The 23,425-nt window shown below is 37.0% G+C and overlaps 1 protein-coding gene across 6 annotated transcripts in view; it reads right to left on the bottom strand.

Annotated features, from left to right (window-relative positions):
• The window catches only part of NOL4 (nucleolar protein 4), a gene marked incomplete at its 5' end in the record, with an annotated part of 192,084 nt that overhangs the window by 68,444 nt on the left and 100,215 nt on the right, over positions 1-23,425 (bottom strand). For all 6 annotated transcript variants that reach the window (XM_082754281.1, XM_082754283.1, XM_082754280.1 and 3 more), the window contains one exon: positions 15,482-15,765. In XM_082754281.1, coding sequence (XP_082610407.1) covers positions 15,482-15,765 — 284 coding nt within the window. The remainder of the gene's footprint in view (positions 1-15,481; positions 15,766-23,425) is intronic.

Here is a 23,425-nt window from a genome sequence, read left to right as displayed (position 1 = left end):
AATACGTGGATAGTACATACGCCTATTAAGCAGGACATAAATTTAGCAATCTGAAGAGCACTCAGCCAAGCAAGCTAGATACAAGCAAGCACCACAAAACAAAGATTGTACAGTAAGAAGTAATATTTAAGGAGGAAGTCAAACAATTTCTTAGGTACAGGTACACCCATACACACACACACTCATACTTTGTACATAAATTAAAAATCTAGATTTAAAGTCCAATGTTTGAACTACTATCTTCATTTTGTCCTTTTTTTTTTTTTTTAATGTATATATATATATATATATATATGTATAATTAAGCAGAATTTACCTGGCAAATCACACTGTTATACAGTTTCAAAGATTCATTCTGACATTTCTGCCATCTCATTATTCTGCAGTTCTCTCAGTTTTGGCTACTTACTCAAGTAATTACTTAGTTCAATCAATGATACAATCAGCAAAATAGTGGCTGTACCTTGTCTGTCTGTAAGGCCAGGGCCACTTCTGAAAAAAAAACATTTAAAGAAGTTCAGAGGCCAAATCTTCTGTCCTCAGGAACATATTAAAAAGAACAAGAAAAAAAAAAAAAACCTGTGGCATCAAGGTAAATGGAATTAACTGCGGTTTGTACAAAAATACTCTGAACTCACACAGCTGTCGAGTCAGAAGCCTAAAAGAGAAACAGATGACTACCTTAAAGGCAACAGAGCTCCACTTCGCTTTTAAAGTGGCATAAGAGTACTATACAGTGAAGGGAAATATGCCATGATGACAGCGTGACGAACATTTACTTCTAGAGAGGTGCTTGCTGGGCACAGATTAACCCTGCATCCCTACAAAGGTACTAAAAGCCCATGTCTATGCAACTGAACCCCAACTGAACTGAACTAAACAGGGATGAAATGCCACATCTGCTAATTTTTGTATTACCTGAATACTCCCAACAGGGAAGGTATATAACTACATTTAATGTAAATATCTAACTTTAAGGCAAATAAGGTTTATTCACGTAACTATCAATAATGTAGTCCATAAAATCTCTTGTATATACATACATACATTTTCATGATGAAGGTTAGACAGATTTTTCAAAGAATCAGTGAAATTGTCATCCTTACAGTTGACAAAGCATAAATTAAAACAAAATTTTATTTAAAACTAATTTCAATTTTCGCCACGCTAACAAAACCAGAGGAACCTTTCCAACAGCTATTCAACTGAAGTCAGCTCTGCTTCTACCAAAACTGAACAGCAAACTTTGTCTTCACCAAAACTGAACAGCGATGTCTGGAGATAAGGATTGGTACTGTGATTAATGTTCAGTAATTGCACACAGGAAAAAAATTACTTTTCCAGCTTTCCTATGGATTTTGTTGGCTTTGTGAAAGTCAGTGAATTATGTTCATGCTTGTATTTACAAATGAATAGATGAATACCTGCTTCACAAGAGCAATCCAACAGTTGATTTATTTTTATTGATGTTTTGAGAATCCCATACATGTTATGTAAATGCAAAGAATTAAGATGTAGGAACCCCCGGCAATTAATATATCAGTTAAGGTATAGATTTTTCATTACTGCTGTATAAAGTTATGCACATAATTATCTTATTAGAAATAGTATATCCTAAAAATTAAAGTAATTGTATAAGTTATAGATGTTAAATGACAAAAATAAAAAGTAACACTGTAGCATCATGTAAATGTAAAGGGACATAATTCTCCGCTAGCAAAAGATGATAAGTTCTCTGGCACTGCCTACATCACATGGGCACAATAGGTCGGGTAGAGATAACCAATAACCTCACAATGAAATGGTAGATTCATAGAGCCTAAATTCATTTTTAATTTGCTAATTTGGCATATACAGACCTAGATATAAGTGACTAGCACTGTAAACATAACTAGAAAGCGATCATTAAATATGGTTTTAAACATCTATCTATAGAAAAAGAGTAAAAGAAAAGCAGCATACTCTGTTAATTTCCTGTGGGGAAAAAAAAATAGAAAGGAAAAAATAAAGAAGATAAAAGGTGATCTCAACACAGTTTAGAGAGATTCTTAAAAAATACTTACCTCTTATACTAATAAGAATGATCTTGGAGTGGCATGGTGACTGCAGCAAAAATAAATATCCTGTACTGGGTTTTATTTCCCAAACCATATGCATGCAGGGCAAAGATCTACTAAGGTCTGTGAGATATAGACACTGAGACCAGGTTTTTCAAAAGCTTATGCCAGGGAACTGGCAGTATGGAAGGCTTTTACACTTCTGCATATTCATGGATTTTAAGCCCAGAAGAGAAAGTCTGCACTGTAGAACATCACCTGGTAACTTTTGAACAGGAGGAAATACCTTTTACCCTTTTCCTACATGACAACCATGCCCAAAGCCTTGCACATGAAGTAGAACAAATATTTAGGAAAAGAACAACTGTCTTACACATAATATTTTCATGTAGTAATCAGCTACTTTTATAGAAATGGTTGTTAACAATCATAGTAAAAATAGTCTATCTCAATTCCACCCTGATTAAAAAAATAAATGTTTCATCCATTAAGCCCTTTAGTAACTGTATTCTAAATAAAAGACAAACTACTGATTGGTAAGAACCAATGAGAAGATCTGTGAAGTTGCCACTTTGCTTTATCTCTAGAAATGTAATTCTATCCTTGTGTAGCAAGTTTTTCAGCTCCTCAGTGTTTTATCACATATTCAAATTCACTATAGCTTCCAAAATCTTTTTTCAATATTATGTAAAGTTGTACATGATTCCTGAAGGCAGAGTGGACATTTAATTGCATTATTGTGTATAGAGGTGGATTTCAAAAACCATTTGATGAATTACATCACACGGAAGAATCAGCCTTGTGAGACAGTCGTATTTAAGGCACATTATCACAAGAAGCATATTCCACTAGATGCCTGCATCTCATTTGTCTGTTCCTCCACCTCCTGTCTAAGACAAAAGGGTACAAGATGGCACACATGCCCCAGAGTCATTTGACCTTTTTTCCACTAAACACAGCTATTCCCTCTAAGCAACCACGCTGGGGAAAACAGGAAGTTTTAAAACCTTTATTTTTGTTCAGTACAGCTTTTGGTACAGGCCCTGTCCCACGGAGTTCCATCTGTAAAAGATTTTTTAAGAGCTTATGAGTAACTGTACAAAGATGGTTGGGAAGGGGGGGGGGAAGGTTGAGGGGTCAAAAAAAGAAATATCACTGATTCAGTACAAAAGGTCAAAAGAATATCTATGCAGTCTTTTGAGCACTCATGTGGAGCTCATAGTGTAATACTGAGGACATGCCATACTTGGGCCATTGATGCTAACCACTAAGGAAATCAACTCACCTTTCCCCGTTTCTCTTGCAGATTCTCTCATTCAGCCTGAGACGCAGCACAGCACAGGTGCGCAAAGGCAAAGTGTACAGGGCAGAAATTCCAAAGAGTTCTGCAGAGGATCTTCCTGATGGAGTCAGACAATTCCCAAATACCATGAGAAATATGAAAGGAGGAAACACACTACAACACAACCTCTACCCAAGCACTGAATACAAAATAGTCAGAAGCAACATACAAGATCACATCCTGACTTTAATTAAAATGAAAAAGGAAGACAACCACACCCACACACTCTTGTCTACTGGAGCACCTGTACACAAAGATTAGGTGTGTGCCATTGCAGGTGCCTCAACAAGAGACATGAGAACTTCAGATGCTTCTGATTCATCTGTATGATGCCTTCAACTTCAAGTCATTGCCACTGGATAGGATTGTTCTCATCAGACAATGGGAAAAAAGGATATATAGATAAATAGATATACACATATATATCAAAGTATGTATGTATGTTTTTGTGTGTATATGTGTATATATATGAACAGAGCAGCATGTATATTGTTACTCATCAGATCCAGGGAGTAGCTCATGGCATCTTCATGATAGGAAGAGTTAAGAAAACAGACTGAACAGGTGTGAAGGAACACCTAGAATGACAATATGTGACCAAAACAGCTGAGCATATGTATGGGAAATACTTGGTTGTACCATGTAAAGATCCAAGTAACAGCTGGAGTATACAGAAATACTGTGAGTTCCAAGAAGCAGCAGCTTAGTATGCTAACAGATGCATATAGAATTCACCCAATATTAAAATGTTTCATCTTATGTCATACTTCTATGTTTGGAATGAAAACTCACAACTGTTATAGGCCCCTACCTTTGGCAGAATATTTTTGTAGTTGGTTATGCTTTCATACTCTGTCATCAGTGCCCAGTGAAAAGTAAATGTTGTATATGTACTTCTCAAATCCAGTTTCCAGGATTTTTTGTGCTTGCAAAAGAATACTGCTCATTAATCTACATAACAGGCAATGGCTTAGTTGTTGCCATGTATTTTGAAAGATTATTCGATCAATGCTGTTTAGTTGTGTTAAATTTACACAGCACACATTTCACAGCTTCCACTGCTTACCTGCATCACCGTCCCCTCCCTGCCTTGGTAAATAACATAGCAGCATTTTGTCATGTATTTGAGGTATTCAAACTTAGTCACTGTTAGAGGTAAAATGTAAGGCAGTATGTTTTGCTGAAACGTAGGGCACACAAAACTCCAAGCAAAGTGATAGGGATTATTGGAGGTTGTTGGTTTTGATTCCCTCTTCTGTAGGAAATGAAAGGGACCATCTGGGAAATTCACCTAGCAAATCACTTGCTGCTGCAGGGATCTAGGGCATCAGTGCCTCACTTTTTTTCCATGGCATGTTACAGCTGCACCACTATTGTTTCTTAGAAGGCTGAAGGTTATTAATCAGAACTTCTTGGATGTTGTGGCTTTTAGTGAGCTGAACTGTTGTGGACCTTCTTGGACTAAAAGTCTATAACATAGGTTGCCATTTCCAGAGGAGAGGACTCAGTAACTCTGGCGATTCCTTGCAGTCCTCTTTTCTGGTAATTGATATTATTATCTACATCTAATATTTTGTTCACAAGCACAAACTTTCAGCTAGGTCTTCCTAGAAAAAGGGAAGCAAATGGAGGGGAATAGAGGATAGTTAACAGAAAAAGCCAAAGCAGTGAAAGGAGGGATACAAAACAAGCAAGAAAAAAAGAAAGATAAAAGAGAGCAGAATGATTAAATAGTTTTAAAGGTGAATTTTACTTCCCCCTCTTTCCTTCCTCTATTATTAAAACCACTCTCATGTCACCTTGCAAATCCAGTTCCCTGAATAAGTGAGGATCTAAAAGAAGCATTGAGTGTTCTATTGTGCTTGATTATTCCCAGGAACTGCTATAGAGCGAAAATGGAGAGCAAACAAAAGCACAGTATGTTTGAAGGTGTGTCAAATATGTGGCAAGACATTTGACTACTGGCATTCATTCAACAAAAATACAAGATTAGAGAAGGAGATGTCTGTAAGTGCTAATAACAAATATATTTATTTTAAAACCTCAGCAACATGCTGGTATAAAAGTCATTAAAGAAAAAAAAAAAAAGGAAAATAAAATCTTGACTTCTTTCTTCAGCAGCTGACTTGGTTTATAGAAAAGGATTCAGTATCATAAGAAAAAAATAGGAATATTTTGGAGATTATCAACTTCTTAAATAACAGAATAGTTTTGGAGAAATGCAGTGTGTAGGAAGTAGCCAATTATCAAGCCATTCATCACAAATCAGCTTTGAGGATCAGTTCTTCAACCTCTGTTATCTGAAAAATAAAAAAGTGACAGTTCATCAGCTGTAAATAATATTAAGACTAAATACAGTTTCAGTGAGTAGCAATTATTGCTGCCCCATTATATCTTGCTCAATTTACCATCAAAGAGTATTTAATCTTCCAAGACCAAGATTTGCTCCCAGTCTTTTTCTAGTTGGTAGAGGAGCTGTGATAACAGAAGAAAAAGCTGCTGTGAACCATTTGACCCGGTAGGACTTGAACACAAATTCAATTTCCTTCCTAAGAAAAGAGAAAAGACACACAAAAGCAAGAGTTAGGCACTGAAGATATTATTAATTGTAACAAGGCCCAGCCCTGAAGGTATCTGTCAGGAACAAACCCAAGTCAACAGGAATTTTCCTGAAAGGTACAGACATGGGTTCCCAGGCTGCTGGATTATAAAAAATGCTTGGCTGTACACGGGGAAGAAAATAGTAATTTCATACACCTTACCTCATTGATTGTTGCTGCTCTTGAGAACTTTCTTGCTTGTCTGAACGGATGTCCAGCCATTAAAAACAAGTTGGACAAAGTCCTGTATCCCCTCCAGGTACAACTGCTGCTGTTTCAGTATGAGGGACCAGTGGCTCCAAAGGTGAGTGAAAATGAAGACAGACAGCTGGATCTATGAGTAATACGCATGCAATCTGGAATCAACAGCACCACTGTCTGCTACTTGACCAGAGTGCACTTTTTCCTTTAAAAAAAAATCTGAGAAAATTTATAAAAGGTCACATTAAAAATTATTTTTTTCCATGCCAGTTATACATTAACTGGGGTTTCATATGCATATGGAGCCAGATTGTATTCTCCATTACAGATATGTAAATATGAAGTAACATCATCAACTTCAGATTAATTGTTCTGGATTTACATCATTGTAATGAATGCCCTGCAGGAAACCAATTTCATTTTCAAGAGTTTTCACAGAACATGAAAAACAGCTACTAAATGTACTTCCAGTGGGAGGAATTAGACATAGAACCGATGTTATCATAGACAAAGGGCTTTGATGAATGTGACTGCTAGAAAATCCTAGAGCATTCATATTTTCTGACAAACACTGCACTAATTTTTGCATGCACCTGTAGTTGTTTCTCTTCATAATAATCTGCTTAGACATTTATTATGGGTAACCCCCAAATCAGAAGTCTGAAAAGACTATCTTATAAACTTTTTCTTTAATGGAAAAGGATCCTTACACTACATCAAATTTTTGGTACCAGAAAGACTCTCAGTGGCATATAACAATTTTACTATCAAAGGAGAAAAAAAGAAAAAAGAAAAAAAGAAAAAAAAAAAAAGCCTTTTTTTTTTTTTTCCATAGAACTATGAGCTTTTCTCCCAACAACCAATAAGCTGACTTCTGGAGCTAGAAAATTGTGATTTTCTCAACTTTCTCATTTTCTAAATGTAGGGGAAAGTAAACCCACGGTGTCTGATAAAATACTGAAGCAAAATATAAAGGACTCAGTCTTTACAAGGAGACCAACCTATAGAAACCCTATGTATGAAGTAGGAATCAATAGGAAAGAGAAAACAGGCTACTTTCTCTCACTCTTGTGCAGATTACTTGTTAGGAAACAAGGATGCCACAAAACTCCTTTCTGCTATTTTCATTAATTTGTTCCATATGTAGAATAAAAGGGGCCTATCTGTTTCCACTGCAGTATATCTCCCAAGCAACTGTGGAAAACACTGGTGTGCCTTCTACCTTTGCACAAATCCAAGCACAGCAAAGAAAGAGCAATGTGCATAGTTCAACAGAGCATTTCAGCCTGCCTTCACACACCACAGATGTAAGATGTAAACCAAAAGACAATGTAGCCAGGCACCACCTACACATGATTGCCACAGGGGTGGATTTCACCTTCAGTTCACTTCTTTTATCACTTCTACTTTTGAATCTCGGTATAAACTATTTCCAGGGACTTAACAAAAAGCAGCAGTGATGGAATCCATCAGATAACAATTCAGGTGCAGATGGAAGAAGTCACCATCCTCTTCTTGGTGCTGTGGTAGGAATGGTGGAATCAGGCTGTACCCTTGAAGTGCTACAGCCTACTGTGGGCTGATGTCTTGATGCTCCACAAAGTGCATATCACATTGGTTTTGTATTCTGCCCCACTCTTACATTGTTGTCTGTTGTCTCAAAATCTGGTATGTCACCAAGTGTTGTAACAAGTCCTGCCTACACTGTTTCCCTCCTCATAGGCTAGTCATTGACAATAGCATAAAGAATTTCATTCTGAGCCTTTTCCTAGGCTTAATGTTTAAACTATAAAATAAGGCTGTCAAACACCTGGACTCCTAAGATATTTTCATCAACAAAACAGCAGTCAGTAAAATATGCCATTGTTTTAACACTTTTTATATTTGACTGTGGAACTGAAGTAAAATATAACAATTAAAAACAAACAAATCTAGTTTCCTCTTTTGCCAAATATAAGAAGTGAGATTCAACTTTAGGCAAGAAGCTCTGTGGAGAGGATGAGCTGCTGTCAAAAAAACCTTTCTTAGGGCTTAACTAACTCCTAATCCATATTCATAATCTGTAACACGGACACTTGGCAGTGTAAACTGGAAGGGCAAAAGGGTATTTTCAATGTACCAAAACAGCCAACCTGTAGAGCTTAAGGGTACCCTAGAAAGACAAGATGCTTCTATCTTACCCTTTCCAGCTTTCCTTCCTGCTTAGAGCAGAGGTGACCATATATATAATATAAGCCCTATGTGACAATGCTGCAATTTGTCTGAAACCCAACTATGACACTTAAATATAAAATAATGATGAATTAAAAAAGAAATAAGAAACATTTTAGCTAGGAAATAATAATAAATAGAAGGAGGAAAGGAAAGGTAAATAATGTCTCTAACATTGTTCTTAAACACACCAAACTCCTCCTCTATAAACATGTAAACTCCTTAAACACTCCAAACTCCTACAGTTTTCCCCTCAGGTAGGTGGTTATCCATTTCACATTTCATCAAGAGTTGTTGGTTTTGTTGGTTTTTTTTTAATTACATCCTAAGTGTCTCAACAAGCTACTATTGGCCTATATAAAAGTCCCCTGTAGCTCCTGAGGACACCATTGCTTTGGGAAAAAAATAAAAAAAATAAAATAAAATAAAAAAGTGATCTTATATCTTATCCTTATCCTTACATTCTGAGCATTTTCTAAGGCAAACCTGCAAACAAGGTTTGCAGAAAAAAAAAATCATAGGGATAGAGAGTGACTATGCATGCCTCAGAAACCCAATGTCAGATGTGATATTCACTGGACATTAGAAATGACCTTTCATATTACTTTACTGATAAAACTGAGGAGAGAGAGAGAGGGAGAGTAGGAAAGAAATACACTGAAATTCATTCTACCTCACTCCAGAGATATGGAGTCTATAGATGGCTAAATTCACATGCACTTCTGGAAAATGGATTCATGTAGCATCAGATTACAACAGGTTTATCTGTTTGTTTGCTTTTTATGTTTGTTTGTTTGTTTGTTTGTTTTTTCCCAGTCAGATCACCTGGATTCCATATGTTTTCTTCAGTAATGGTGAGTCCCAGAAAAATAGATGTTGCAAGATGTTACAGCTGGACTAACCAGCAGAGATGACAAAAGTTTAACCTAGAATGACATGCAGGAACTTCAAATGACTCTTCACTCTGCATCTCACATATGCTCTGGCTTTCAGATCCCAGGCAAGGTTATAGTCTTTAAATGCCATCTTAGACTGGGATCTTTCTCACTTATAGCCTGCCAGGCTAACCTGCAGCAGTGTAAATGCATCCAGTACAACGATAGTTTGGTTTCAATAGCTGGGGACAAACAGCCCCTGGCAGTGACCTATGACAGCAATACTGTTCTTCACATAAAGCTAAAGAAAAAAAAAAAAAAAAAAAAAAGTTAAGAAACACTTTAAAAAGTCTAGTATTAAAGGAGTAACAGAAAGCAAGAACTCCCTTTTAGAAACCCCATGAAAGATCTGCAGTGTTGTGAGCCACTGTAACTATAATGCTCTGCACATTATAATTGAAGGTCACTGCATGCAGCAATCATTATTTGCTGTTCTCTCCTTTAAAATTGGTTTTCTTTACAGACTTAGAGAACAATTACTAATCTTGTGTACTTCTCCATGCAGCCGGTTACACACTCAAGCAAATCATAACCATAACCATTTATTGCAGTTTTTCAGTACTTAAAGGGGGATTATAAAAAGATGGAGAGCAACTTTTTGCTCAGTCAGATAATGACAGGACAGGGGGGAATGGTTTTAAACTAAAGGAGGGGAGATTTAGATTAGAAGTTAGGAGGAAATTCTTCGCTCAGAGGGTGATGAGGCACTGGAATATGCTGGCCAGAGAAGCTGTGGATACCCCATCACTGAACGTGTTGAAGACCAAGTTAGAAGAGGCCCTGGGCAACCTGATCTAGTGGGTGGCATCCCTGCCTATGGCAGGAGGGGTTAGAACTAGATAATGTTCAAGTTCCCTTCCAACCAGAGCCATTCTATGATTCTGTGATAATGCATATTAGCTTGGCCTACCATACATCCGGAGGAACAGAAGGCATCCAATTTTAGTATCACAGATTTAGTCAGACAGAAAAAAAGACAGCCAACTGCCTACAATTAGTAGGTATGTGGACAAAATGGACACACATTGTGTGTCTCCTTGTTACCTCACTTTATTGTGTCTCCTAGGCTTTCATGACCAGTAGAACATGTTTCTATCTGGGAAATTCCAAATAGAAGTTTTACAAATGAGAAATGTCCTTCACAATACACTCATGACGAAGTATTTATTAATCTAGGTAGAATATACAGCATAATATAGGTATGGCTGTTTATCTCAAAAAATTATTTTCTCATACTATATCACAATAACTTTATTATCCCAATGCAGGAAGAACAAAATCATTTAATAGGATTGGGCTTGCTATATTTCATGAAATGAATGATGTGGAAAAGATAAAGTTATATGAGTTTTCAAGATAAAATACATGGTGTAGGAAAAGCAATAACACGAATCTGAAATCAAAAATCTCATTGCTTAGGTATTTAAATTCAAAGATGCATTTGCAGAACATTTACAGTGAGTAATTTTATAATTCTTCCGTAGTACAGAGATTCAGCCCTGTTAAGATATATATGTACCTATTTTTGCAACTAGGCAATACTCCACTGATTTCAGTACAGCCCTAAATGGTTGTAGGAAGTTCTACTGCTGGGTCTTATTGGAGGGTCACTTCCCTAATATCAGCTCAATAAAAATTTATAAAACCTATATATACACTCATAAATGTATACGTACTTACATATATATACATATATAATGGAAACTGTGAAAAAACATTTCTTCCTTGTATAACATTTTTTCAGTTAATGGTAAACATTCTGGTCCAGATTGTAAGCTTATGTTACAATTTGTAAACCCTCTCCGCTGCACAGAAAATGTGGTCTTTTTACACCAAGAAGAGGTTACCACACATGCTCACTGCCTGAAACTGAGGATTCAAAGAGAAAGTTTAGATTGTCCTCTGAAATATAATTCTTTTTTAAGGAGTGTTGGCAACATCAGTTTTTAAAGTCGTTCTCTAAAGTGACTAAATACACACCCAACTAGTTTGCAAAGTTGAATTAAAATTTGTTCACACGCTTATCTAATCTCCAGTTATTCATCAGAGTCTTTTCAGACAAGGAAACCTGATTTATTCCCCCCAAATATATATTTCTTACAAATCACTAATGATTTTCTCTGCGTACATTAGATAGCACTGATTTTAGGAAAATGTTAATTATCCCTGTTTCAGCATCTGGTACTCCATCACTTTCACAATGAGGTCTCTATCTAGACATCTTTCCACATAGCATAAGTGTATAACTGCTTAAAACGGGCATTTACAAGATGGATATTCTAAAAATCAAAGTTGCACAAAGAAGTAACCAGTTTCATAAAACATTTGCCAATTATCTGTCCAATTTACAAAGAAAATATGATGGAAATACTACTTTTTTTTTTTTTTTTCCCTCTCCAAATAATTCCTCTGATCATATTTCTACAGCATGTACAAAATAATCAATCAGAGCTATATTGGCAAGTGGTGGAGCCCACCACTACTTGTGAAGGAAAAACTCTTGAAAATAGTGTTGTACAACCAAATACGTAAAATGCAATGCAAGAAAAGTGATTGTTTCCAGGAAAAAATAAGCTCAGATACCTGTGATTTGGTGGAGGAGGTAAAATATGATGAAATGTTTTATTATTATTATTATTTATTTATTTATTTATTTATTTTTGGCTCTGATGTGGCAGCATAAGTTATCTTTAAACCTAAAGTCAGGCCTGAATGAATGCAAGTCGACGAGCGAAATTGTGCTTTTCAGTTAATTAAAGCATATGTGATACAGTATCTAAAAAGGTGATTCAGACAGAGCAGGTAGGAAACACATCAGCCAACAAATCTTCCTAGTACCGTCCCTTTGCCTGTAGGTTTCAGAAATATTTGGCCAGCTCAGGCAAGCAACATCTTCTGCAGGCTGAATAGGCCATTGTAGAAGCTGAAGGAAGCATAATGTATTACTTCCTGCAATGCTAGTCCAATAATTTAAAAAATATTTCCCCCTATTAAAAAAAAAAAAAAGAGATAAAAAAAAAAGATAAAAAAAAAGATTAAAAAAAAAAGATATTTTCATGTAACTTTTATATTATTATTTTATAATATTATTATTATTTTATAATATTTTCATGTAACTTTTCTCAGCTCAGCCACAAAAAGATACGATAAGAATTCCACATTACAGTAAGTGGCATATCAATTTGATATTTGGTGAACACTGCAGATGATTTTTCTCATGAAAACATGATTAGAGGTTACGCTAAACACATTTGCTCACCCATCACTACTAATGATGCCATTACTCAGGTCTAATCATGTCTGATAACTGTACAGCTGTGAATGGATGGAGGTCAGAAGCTGTGAGGGTGCTGTTAGATGCTAGAACTCCTACATATCTTCAACAAACACCACATGTACTTGATGTATTCTGCGTAAAAAGGGTAGTTGACAGGTGGCTCCTAGTAAATTTGTTTTATTGCCAACCCTGCTTTCTTTTTTTTTTTTTGTTATTATTATTTTGTTTCCTTTTTGGTAGAAAATTATAAAATTTTGGCTGGTTCCTTGTGATTGCCTTGCTCAAGTGCATCCAGTGGGTACTGCAACCAACTAGGAGTCAGACCTTCTGCATTGTCCAAAATGATTCAGCTCAGTAACAGCCAGAACACTCTTCTGGAGTGGCACAGTATCCTGAATCACCAGCGGAGCACAAGAGGATCTCCTTGATCAGGTCTAGGGCTTGTAAAACATTCTGTGACTCTTTAGCACATAAGGTACTGCACAAGATAAACCAGTAGTAATGATTTATGTAAGTGTATATGTATGCTTATGAAACACTGAGGTGTTGTATAGCCCATTCTGTTCTAACACACTAATGTTTTTTGTTACTTCTAAAAACATTCTGTAAGTACTTTTAAATTTAAGAAGGATGGAATACATCTGTAAAATAAGAATGTAGCCACAAAAATATTATTTTACTCTACACTTAGCTTACAAACCTCTGACATTACTTTTTTTTTTTTTTTTTTTTTTTAATCCCAGGAGTGTTATTCCTGAAGTCTTCACTCCATATTTAATAATCTTTACTGCATACTTAATAAATTATACATTTAAATAAACGGTAAACATTAACATGAGTTTCACTAGGACAAAAAAGGGAGGTAAATTTGCATATTGTTCACAGTATAGAGTGGGTAGGATGACAGTGAGTGATGAAAGAGTATATAGATGTGGGGGATGATTCAGGCCTCTTAAAATTTGTAGAATAACAAAGAATGAGACAGGTTTGATTGTCATCTCAACTCATTACAAACAGATTTTAACACTTTTCAATAACTTTTTTTTTTTTCATCTGAGTTGGAACTGATTAAAATTGGAAATGTAACATTAGGCTATATTCTTGTCTTAGCTACAAATGAGTCCCACGTTAAAATTCCTCCCTTCCTTCACCAAGCTTATTTGTGTATTTACAAGAGTAATGGCAGAAGCAGTAATGTACCTCAGGCAAGAGAGCCTGTGTGTCTATCAGTATTTGGGTGACTGGCTTATAGAAGGTTCACTGGAACAATGTGCCCCAGAGCAAATGAAAATACCATTCATACGCACCAATTTGGAACTCACTGTGCAATAGTCGAAGTACTGAGTAAATCCAGCACTGGAGAGTATACACACTCTACAGCTATTCAGAACACTTGTTCTACAAATTTTAACTTTATTAAAAATGTTCTGAATAGCTGTAGTCTTAAATGAGTTTAAAGTCATGTCTTAAATAAAACTTATTTAAGACTAAAGTTTCAAATAAGTTTAAAGTCACTTAAGTAAGTCATAAATGAGTTTTCATTAAAATTTGATGGAGAAAGTTTGGGGATATATGATTTGCTCGACTTGAATGGCCAAGAAAGAGAATGACTAACAATCACCTATATTGTCTCCCTTTTTTATACCCACCAAAACCAGACACTTGAGTTAACATTTCAAGTTTTTATTTTTACTCCACAAGCAATGAAGACAGGAGTTAAAACTTTAGTGTAAATAACTGTTGTTCTCTAGACATCAGTTATGTACAATCCCTTTCTGAATTACCTAGTAATAGTGGTTTTCCATATCATTCCTATTTCAAAGCTCTGCAAAAAAAAAAAAAATGTGGCAATTCAAAGTATATCTTCTCAGGTTATTTTGTAGTGTGCTACTGAAAGCTACTGACCAGCATTAATAGTATTTGGATCCAGTACTAACATCTCATCACTGCCACTGTAAAAGAGGTAATCCAGTTGGGAGTTATAAAAAATAAATAAATAAATAAAAATAATAAATAAGGGAAAACAGGAACTTGTGACCAATAAGAGCAGAGCGGATCAACGGATAATTTCTATGATGCTATGATGCAGGTCATTTCTTCACCCTCCCTACAGTATGCCCTCATGACAAATATATTTGTATCAAGCTAGCTGTCTAGTCCATAGGATCTGTCTTTATTCACAATATAACCACCCTCTCTTCTCCTTACCCACATAATGGCAACTACAGAGAAAAGCCCTTGGGGGATTTCAGCTTCTTAAAGCAAACTTGTCAGTTCTAATTCAGGTTAGGTGCCTGCATAATATAAACAATCAGGAAGGAACCAAATCAGTTCCTTTCAGATGTTGTTAATTCACATGTAGTAATTTGTTTGGGTATACACACTTAACATTCATGCGGATTCATTCTACAGATACATAATACATGTAATGAGATGGTCATCTATAAATATACATATAGATATGTATCCCAGTACATATACATATGTATATGTATTACATTACATACATATTATATATATATATATATATATTTAAAATGGATAATGTAGACAGTTCTCCATTAATGAACTGATAAAATTTGTGTCTGATGGAGAACTGCAGTGATATTTTTTTCCAGGGTAAGCACATTATATATGCCTATATGTACACACCCATATACACCCACACCTTAACGTACTTATGCATCATATGTGTGCAGCAGAGCATACACATCTGTGTATAGCATTTTAGCAACGATGTGACAAACATTAGACACATTGCATAAACGCATACTTGGGAATAATCTTTGGTTTGGCCTCACATCTTTTCCTTTTCTAAGCTACACACTTCATAGCTGGAGCATGTGGAAGCATCTTACCTTGCTTCCATTTTCTCTTGCCTCCCGTTCCATCTTGAGATCAGAAATTAGGAGAGTCTTGTATTTGTTCTTTCCATTACTGTTGTGATCATCTAGTCTGTATTCTGAAGTCAGCTGAGCAGAGAGGGGACTGTCACTCAGGTTCAGAGGCTGCTCATCCTGCTCCAGATTTGTTTTGCCATTACTGTTGGTTTCTGCCATCTCCCTGCAGTGTGTTCCCCCTGAAGCATTGGAACTGTGTCCCACGGTCTCATTGCCATTAAAACTCTCTGCGGCTGAATCATCTATTAAAAAATATATATTTTCAGTCACATGCCACATCATCATCTCTGTCCAGTTCAAACATAGTTTATACCTTCACAATGTTTTTCAAAATAGAAGTAAGAAGTAATATAGAAGTTTATATTACTAACCCCAGTACATTTCTGCAAAATGTGCACACACACCCCTCCACATTTTCAAGTGAAAACTTTATGTAAATCCATTAAATATTACTAAGATAAGGGAAATGATCTGGGCTGACACCTTAGTGTCGTTGTGTACACAAAAGCTAAGTATCACACTGGATTTTTAGGGAAAAAGTGACAAAGTCTGTCTTAACCCATCTGTTTGTCCATATGTCTATGGATCTATTTATTCTTTTACCATGTTCACTACTGCAGTATTGCATATTTCTGAAGTGAACAGAGATGCACATGGTATTGAGAGAGACTCTAGCTCTCAGGTTTTAAGGGTGCAGAGCAACATATGTCATATCCATAAACATCCTCTTACAAAGATACAATGTAAATATATCTATGTATTCACTGCTGGCAGTAGTGATTATACTGGGAAAGTCAAATCCAGAAGCAGTGATGCTCTCTTCATTTTGCCCATGTGTTTATTCACTTTGCTCATTTGCTATATGTCATAATACATTTTTAAAATAGTGCTTAATAAAGGTTTGAATTATCAGCCTAAGAGTTACATCTGAAAACTCTGGATTTGGTGTTGTTAGCATTAAGATTTTGCAGATAAATTGTCTGGTTACCATGTGTCTTGACATGCTTCTGGGTTTGTGTATCCGGTGTTTGTAAGCACTGGAATTTGCCAACTGTGCTACTTTCTCAGCCACTCTACTGCTAAATAGTCCGTTGGCTATTTAATAAAACGATTCATCCTTCAGCTGATGAAACAAGTGCAGAATTTGGACCTCAGCTTGCTTACTTGTTCTCCAAAGCATCTCTTGTGTGGCAACTTACATGGTTTAGCTAATGGTGCAAACTCCTGCCCAGGGCTCTACAAGCCTATGTTTATCACAGACAGTGAAGCTGGAATCAAAACTGGGGGGTTAGTAGCCAGGAATGTGTACAGACTGAAACTGGAGGTACAGGATGAAATGGAACTTTATATATTAGTACCTGAATACACCAGCTGCTATTGTGCCCTCCTAATTATCTTCCATGGAAAAGAAGCAAACACATTCACATACACATGGAATTTAAAAAGACACCAGGATATATTCTTGAAAGGATGTGCTCAGAAATACTTACACTTGAAACCATGATTGACCAAAGTGTTGACTCTGCAGAGTTAATATAGCATAAAACAACTATTCACAACTATTCAGATCAGAATTTAAAAAGTGAAGAAAATATTGTATAAATAGTTAATGTTCTAATTCAATTTAGTACTTAGAAAGCCATAGGTGAGCCATCATACATCAGTGTCTTGCTTGCTGTACTCATTCAATGGTACTATGTCATAAGATATAAATTCTGAAGATTTTGTTTTGTAAACCTGTAAAAAAAATCTAGTTTCATAAAAATATATAATAAATATATAATAAAAAGCATACTTTATATGCTTTTGCTCTGGAACAGTTTTGGAGTTTGCAAAATGTTTTATAATTAATGGCTAAAAAAAAAATATAATAATCATGTTCTCTTTTGGTATGTACCACTTCTAGATCACATTGCATGTAAATATAAATGTATATACAGTAAAAGACATAGTGTTCCAAGAATAGGATTTTTAAATGCATACGACTTTATCTGCTAGGCACCAACACAACTTGCAACAGATCACATTTTCATTTTAAGACCTGGGGCTACATGAAGACTTCAGTGACATAAACGAATAAGGTGAAGAGGTAGAAAGAGAAACTTTCTACCATGCCCTGTGACTTAAGTCTTAAACAGCCTTAATAATAATACATTAAAAATAACAACACTTTAAAAAAAGGTTAAAATTATAAATGCCGCTTCAGAAATAAATACACAATTTTACAATTCAGGAGTGGAAAATGGCATTTAAATATGGGGGATTATTTTTTTCAAAACAAATAACTGTACTTATTATTACTCGTTTTAAAAGCTCTGAAATATCAGGAAAATATATATTTATTTAAGAGAGGAACATTTTGGTTACTGCTGATTCGTATTTAGGACAGTTAGCAGATAATTGGCTTCTTGATTATCAGTTTAACAAGTGACAGTTAGTTGCAAATTATTTAAAGCAATTGCTGAATTGTTCACCAGGTAGGGGATGCTCCTCCCTTTGAAGAATTCAGAATATTCCTTATGGTAGGGAACAATGGGAGAAACAAGTGAGTGACCAGAGGATGCACAGATCTGACTAAAAGCTGGGGGCACTGCCTGCTCTGCAGCACTCAAATCTGATCCCCTAGGACAATTTTGTCTGCTGGCATCTGAGTGTCCTGGATCACACAGCACAGAGGAGCCACTGAAAGGATACAGATGGCTAAATGAGAATGATGGAGTAGGAAGGGATCTGTGTCTGGAGCCAGATCCAGAAACACTGAAGTCCAAAACAAGGCTGTTAGCTTTGGCTTGTAATCATAAACAATAAAGCTTTCTCTTCCCCCCCCCCCCCCCCCTTTTTTTTTTCCCTATATGAAGAATGGTTGACAACTAAAACTGTTTTTGTGTGTGACCATTACAATGAAACAAAAAAAATAAACAGACCTTTTATACTTGTTCTAAAATACAAGCACTGAAAAACTCCTATGCTGAATAAATGTCGTCACATATTATCTTACTTTGAAATAATAACACAGTAGATACATGACTTTGGCTTTGCTTAGAAAAAGCTTTGTTACTTGATGGTAAATCTCAGTCCTACTTTGAAGTCAAATAACTGGCTATTATAGTCTTTTAACCTTGCTTGTTAGAAACAGGAAAGATTGCCTGTCAGGAAAATGTTCAGGAGCATGGTTGCAAGGGCTATAAAGCTCACTTTTGCAAATAAACATAAATATGTATTGCTATAAAAAAGGTCAAGAAAAAAAATATTGGTTTTGTGCTGGTAGTTCCTTACAGATGTTACCGAGGTAAGTAAATTACATGGTTTAGTGCATTTCTCATTTCTGGGCAGGTGGTCTGTTTTGGCCAGAACAAGGCTACTCTAAAGCTGTAGTTACTCTGTGCCTGAGGTACAGAAACACAGACCACATCAGGACTAATTGGTTTGGGGAAAAAAGGCAAGGGGCTTTGGCCTGGGAGAGGAGTAGCACTTTCCCCAGGGCAGGTCAGCTCTCCTGAGGGGGCCCCAACACCTTCTGCTCCTGTGCCCACAAGGCCTGCAAGTGCACATGGATGATGCATGGACACCAAGGGGCAATGCAAGTTTGGTGGGAACTTGTCCTGAAGACCTATCTCACTGGCGGCCACCAGCTCTCAAGGGAGCAGGAGGCGAGATCTCACCCTGTCACTGCACCCCTGAAGTGGCTTGCACGCAGAGTTCGCTTGCACAGATTTCTCGCCTTTATTGATCACCACACCTCAGCAACAGTAAGGTGAAATGGAGGAAAGCCTGTTCCCTTTCCAAATATGTTTTATCACATCTTGCAGGGGCACAACAGGGGCCTGGAGGGTCAAGAGGGCTCAGGGAGCTGAGGCTTTTTTCAGCTATGGCTGCCCAAGAGTGTTTCTCCAGAGTAGCTCACCAAAAGCTGTTGCTTCATGAAGGACACCACTAATGGTGGGCACCACAGGGGAGAAGCCAGAGGTCCAGCCCCAGGGTGGTAGAGAGATGCAGGCAGAGAACACGGTGGCACCCCTGGGACCTGCCAACATCAAGCTCACATCTTCATCTCTTCCCCAGGCCACCACCATCCACAGGCATCGCATCAATCAGCCATGGTAGTGAATGATGGCTTCATCAAATACTGTTGCTCAAGGCAGGAGATGTCTTTAGAAACTCAGCAGTTTTCAAACCCGTACCCCAGCACACTGGAAGGCTGGAGGCCTATCTGTGACCGTTTTTATTACTGATGCCTGAAAAGGGAGAGTGTCTGCAAAACAGGTGTTTCACTTCTCAGAAACAGTCAGCGGGTGCCTCAGCTACGCAGAGAGACCCCATCCAGGGATTAAAGAGCATCACCCCTCAGAGAAAGGGGTGATGCTAATTGCAGAGGGCAGGTATCTTTGGAAGGAATAGTACCTGCCTCCTGCTGAGCCAAATAGCACTGTCCAGCCTTCAGCACAAACTTCTCTCCCACATACTGATAATTCTTAAATCTGCTGTTGCCAACGTCTCCTGCTCCTGCCTTGCACAGAGCTCTACACTGATCCCCTGTTCTGACCAGCACCTCTGGGCATCATCAATCCAAGTACTCTTTGTTAGGAACAACTCTCAAAACAAAAACTGCAGTGATATTCCTACCTCATGTTAGTTTCTCATTATTCAACACATTGCATCAGAGCTTCCAGTTCATCCTTCTATATTGTCATGAGGCCAATCAGACACAAAGCAACACCAGCTTTGTTTTTGTATAGTTCCAAATCCTAGAGTCATGCCTGAGAACTTTCCAAGTTCATTGCAGTCACCATTGTGTTAGATTCTCTCCCTGATTTCTAAGGAAACTTGAAAGATAAGACAATGCCAAGAAAGAAATCCCAAACAATACATTCAAACAGGTGCTCTGAATATGAATTTGATTCTCAGAACTGTTGCATTCTTCACTTCAGTTATTCACCACAAACATTCTCATTAGCATGGCCTAAACATTTGCCAAAACTCAGTTTCTCCATATTTTCATACAATCACCTGTATTCTGCAGGTGATTTCCATGACAGTTGATAATTTAAGAACACACTGATTTAGAGCAGGAAATCATGTCTTAATTTAAAGGATTATGCTCTCCTGCCACAATGTGTAGATTTATGAATGGTCAAAACACACACTTTGCTAGGATTAGAGATTCTCCTGGGTAGATTTCTTCTACCCAGAAAGAACTGTCTTTAGACCAGATATGTCAAATGCTCAACACTGTTCTCAGCTCGCTTAAAGGAAAGCCAGTTGAAGAGTGCATGAAATCTGACTAGAATAACAAGTCCCTCAAACACCAGTTTTCTGAGAGCACAAATTTAAGATCTAAACTCTGATATAAACATCACTGAATTACTGTGAACCTCAAACTAAGGTACATGCATACAAGTGTTGCTTATTTCCTTGAGAGAAAAATCTACAGATGTTTTAAAGGATCTCTTGCATTATTGTTAATAAACAATTTTGCACTATAATTCACCCAGACTTTTCATATTCCTTGCAGGTAACTCAAGGAGAGAGTCAACAAATCATTCCATATAAAGGCAGATCTCTGAATAAATCATCTCTCTTCCTCAAATTAATTGTCAAGCTGGAATTCACTTAATATTTAGAGTATGCTTAACTAGTTTCTATAGTTGAAATTTGTAATGACAACTACCTGAAACTTACTGCTTATTTTACTAGCCAGAAATCCATAGTGTATGCCTTCAGCTCTTACAGCAGCAGTGCAGCACAGTCCCATGACCATATACCACCCAGATGCTCAGATCTGCTGAAAGGATGGTGATGGTTCAAGGAGCTAAGGATCCCTCTCATTAACACCAAGAATGAAGTGAGAACCCCATGATACCAAAGCAGCTCTAACACAGGTCCCTTTTTTGCTATAAAGCAAAGCAGACAGATTATTTAGGAAGCAGACAAAAACACAGGGAAAGGAAATTAACCTTACAGCAGCTTTGGCTCTTTTGAGGCAAATTTAACCATATGAGTGGGGGTCATACAAGCTAGCACCATTTCTGATGGTAATGAGCCTAATTAATCTAAATTAAGAAGGCTATTGTTGGGGCCACTTTGCTCGTCTTGCTCTAAGAAGTGGAGATGGGATAAGGGCACATATGCAGCCCAAACACAGCCTGATGCTTGCAGACTCCAAGGTAGCATGCACACAGGTTAAACGAACACTTTGAGTGGGTTGCCAGTTGACAGAGCATCTCTGAGAGCTGCAGTTACTGTAAGGTGGGTAATGGTTCTTTCTAAAAGGAGGAGGTGGGATGTGAGTGAGCTAAGTGGGAAGAGTGAGACTGAAGCCTGTGCAAGTGCAGGCTGTCTGTCATAAAAACTACTCTCACAGATTGCCTACCAATGTCCAGTATGATGAAAGTTGCTTTAATCTCTGGGATTTATACCAGCATCCCAGGTCTTGGTAAACAACAGCTTACACCCTTAGCAATTTGATTCATCTGAACAGGACCATTTGCAACAGACGATATTGCAGACCAAAAAGTGACAGACTCCAGACCGGTTTTGAGTTACAATGCTGTTCTCTTTAAACCTTTGGCTTCAGCATTGCACATGCTTTAACTTTTTCTATGTTAAAATATAACTTTGATTAAAATAATAAGCTACAAAAGCAAACATTTATAACTAAGTAAATTACATTGTTTCTGCAATTCCACAAACCCAGGTCACACAACCAATCCTTCAGAACTGGAGCTATTGAAAAAAATTCTGTACTAGTGGCAACCAATGGCAGGCAATTTTGAGAGAGAAACACAGTGAATCAGAAAAAAAGGTAGCATAGACTACTGACTCACAGAAACTTCTGTACTACAAAATAATTATAGAGACTTTTCTAAAGGAACTAACAAAAGAGCGAGGTCACATTTCACTCCCACCTCTTCTCACAATGACCGTTTAATATCAATTTGTCACAGTTATGTATTCGGTTATGCTTCATTTATATCACAAGTCATGTTTCAAGCATGAGTTCAATACATAACTTAAAAGCCAGTCAAAATCAACTATATCTATTCATCTTCTCCATTCCCTTTCATATTATGATAAAGAACAGCAGGTGAATTATTGGAGGTACAAAGGTGATTTTAGACCCTCTATTATTCCCTGTTTCAAAAAGTATAAGAATGGCCATAGATGGTTAGATCAAAAATCCACTTAGTCCAACATCCTATCTCCAGCAGTGGTTATTAGGAGATGTTTAGGGAAGAGAATAAGGCAAGTGTATAGAATTCTTCCCCCTATGGCTTGCCCAGCCCGTCATGATTTTCAACTCAAGGTCTTCCTAAGCTGGAGGTGGTCTCTGTGAGCATACTGACACTCAACAGATTTATTTCCCTTGCAAATATCCAGTGTCTCTTTGAACCTGTGTAAATCTCAAGTACCCTTCTCTGCTCTTCACAGAAGTTACTACCACCATGTTTCCACCGAAATGTCAGTACTGTGGCAAGGAAACAAGGAGCCGGAATTAAGAGGTGGGCAAGGGCCTTTCACATGACAGGAGTCAGATGATGTGCAAAGAACTCAGTGGGACTGAATTTGCTTCATTGCAAGAATATGTATTAGTCATCCTCTTCAGCTAACATTACTAACGTTAACATTTTCTTTCCTCCCTTTGATACATGTAGCTTTCCTGACATGGCTGGCTTTTGTGAATTCAACTATGGAACTTGCTGCACTCGAATCTGAGCCTGCAATTTCCATCAGTTCCAATGCGATGCCAATCAGTGTACTCCTCACTGCTGTTTTCGGTGTTGGCAGATTAGGTTAACAGTAACTTTTTGTGATCACTCACTCTACCAGTTTATGAAAAGGGTGGGAAAAAAAAATGAACTTAAAAAAAAATAATAATAATAACTAAAACTACAAAACTAATTT

The sequence above is a fragment of the Aythya marila genome (assembly GCF_965140915.1).
Source record: "Aythya marila genome assembly, chromosome: 2".
Lineage (NCBI taxonomy): Eukaryota > Metazoa > Chordata > Aves > Anseriformes > Anatidae > Aythya > Aythya marila.
Note: the sequence above shows the minus strand (reverse complement) of the source record. Positions and strands in the feature narration are given on the sequence as shown.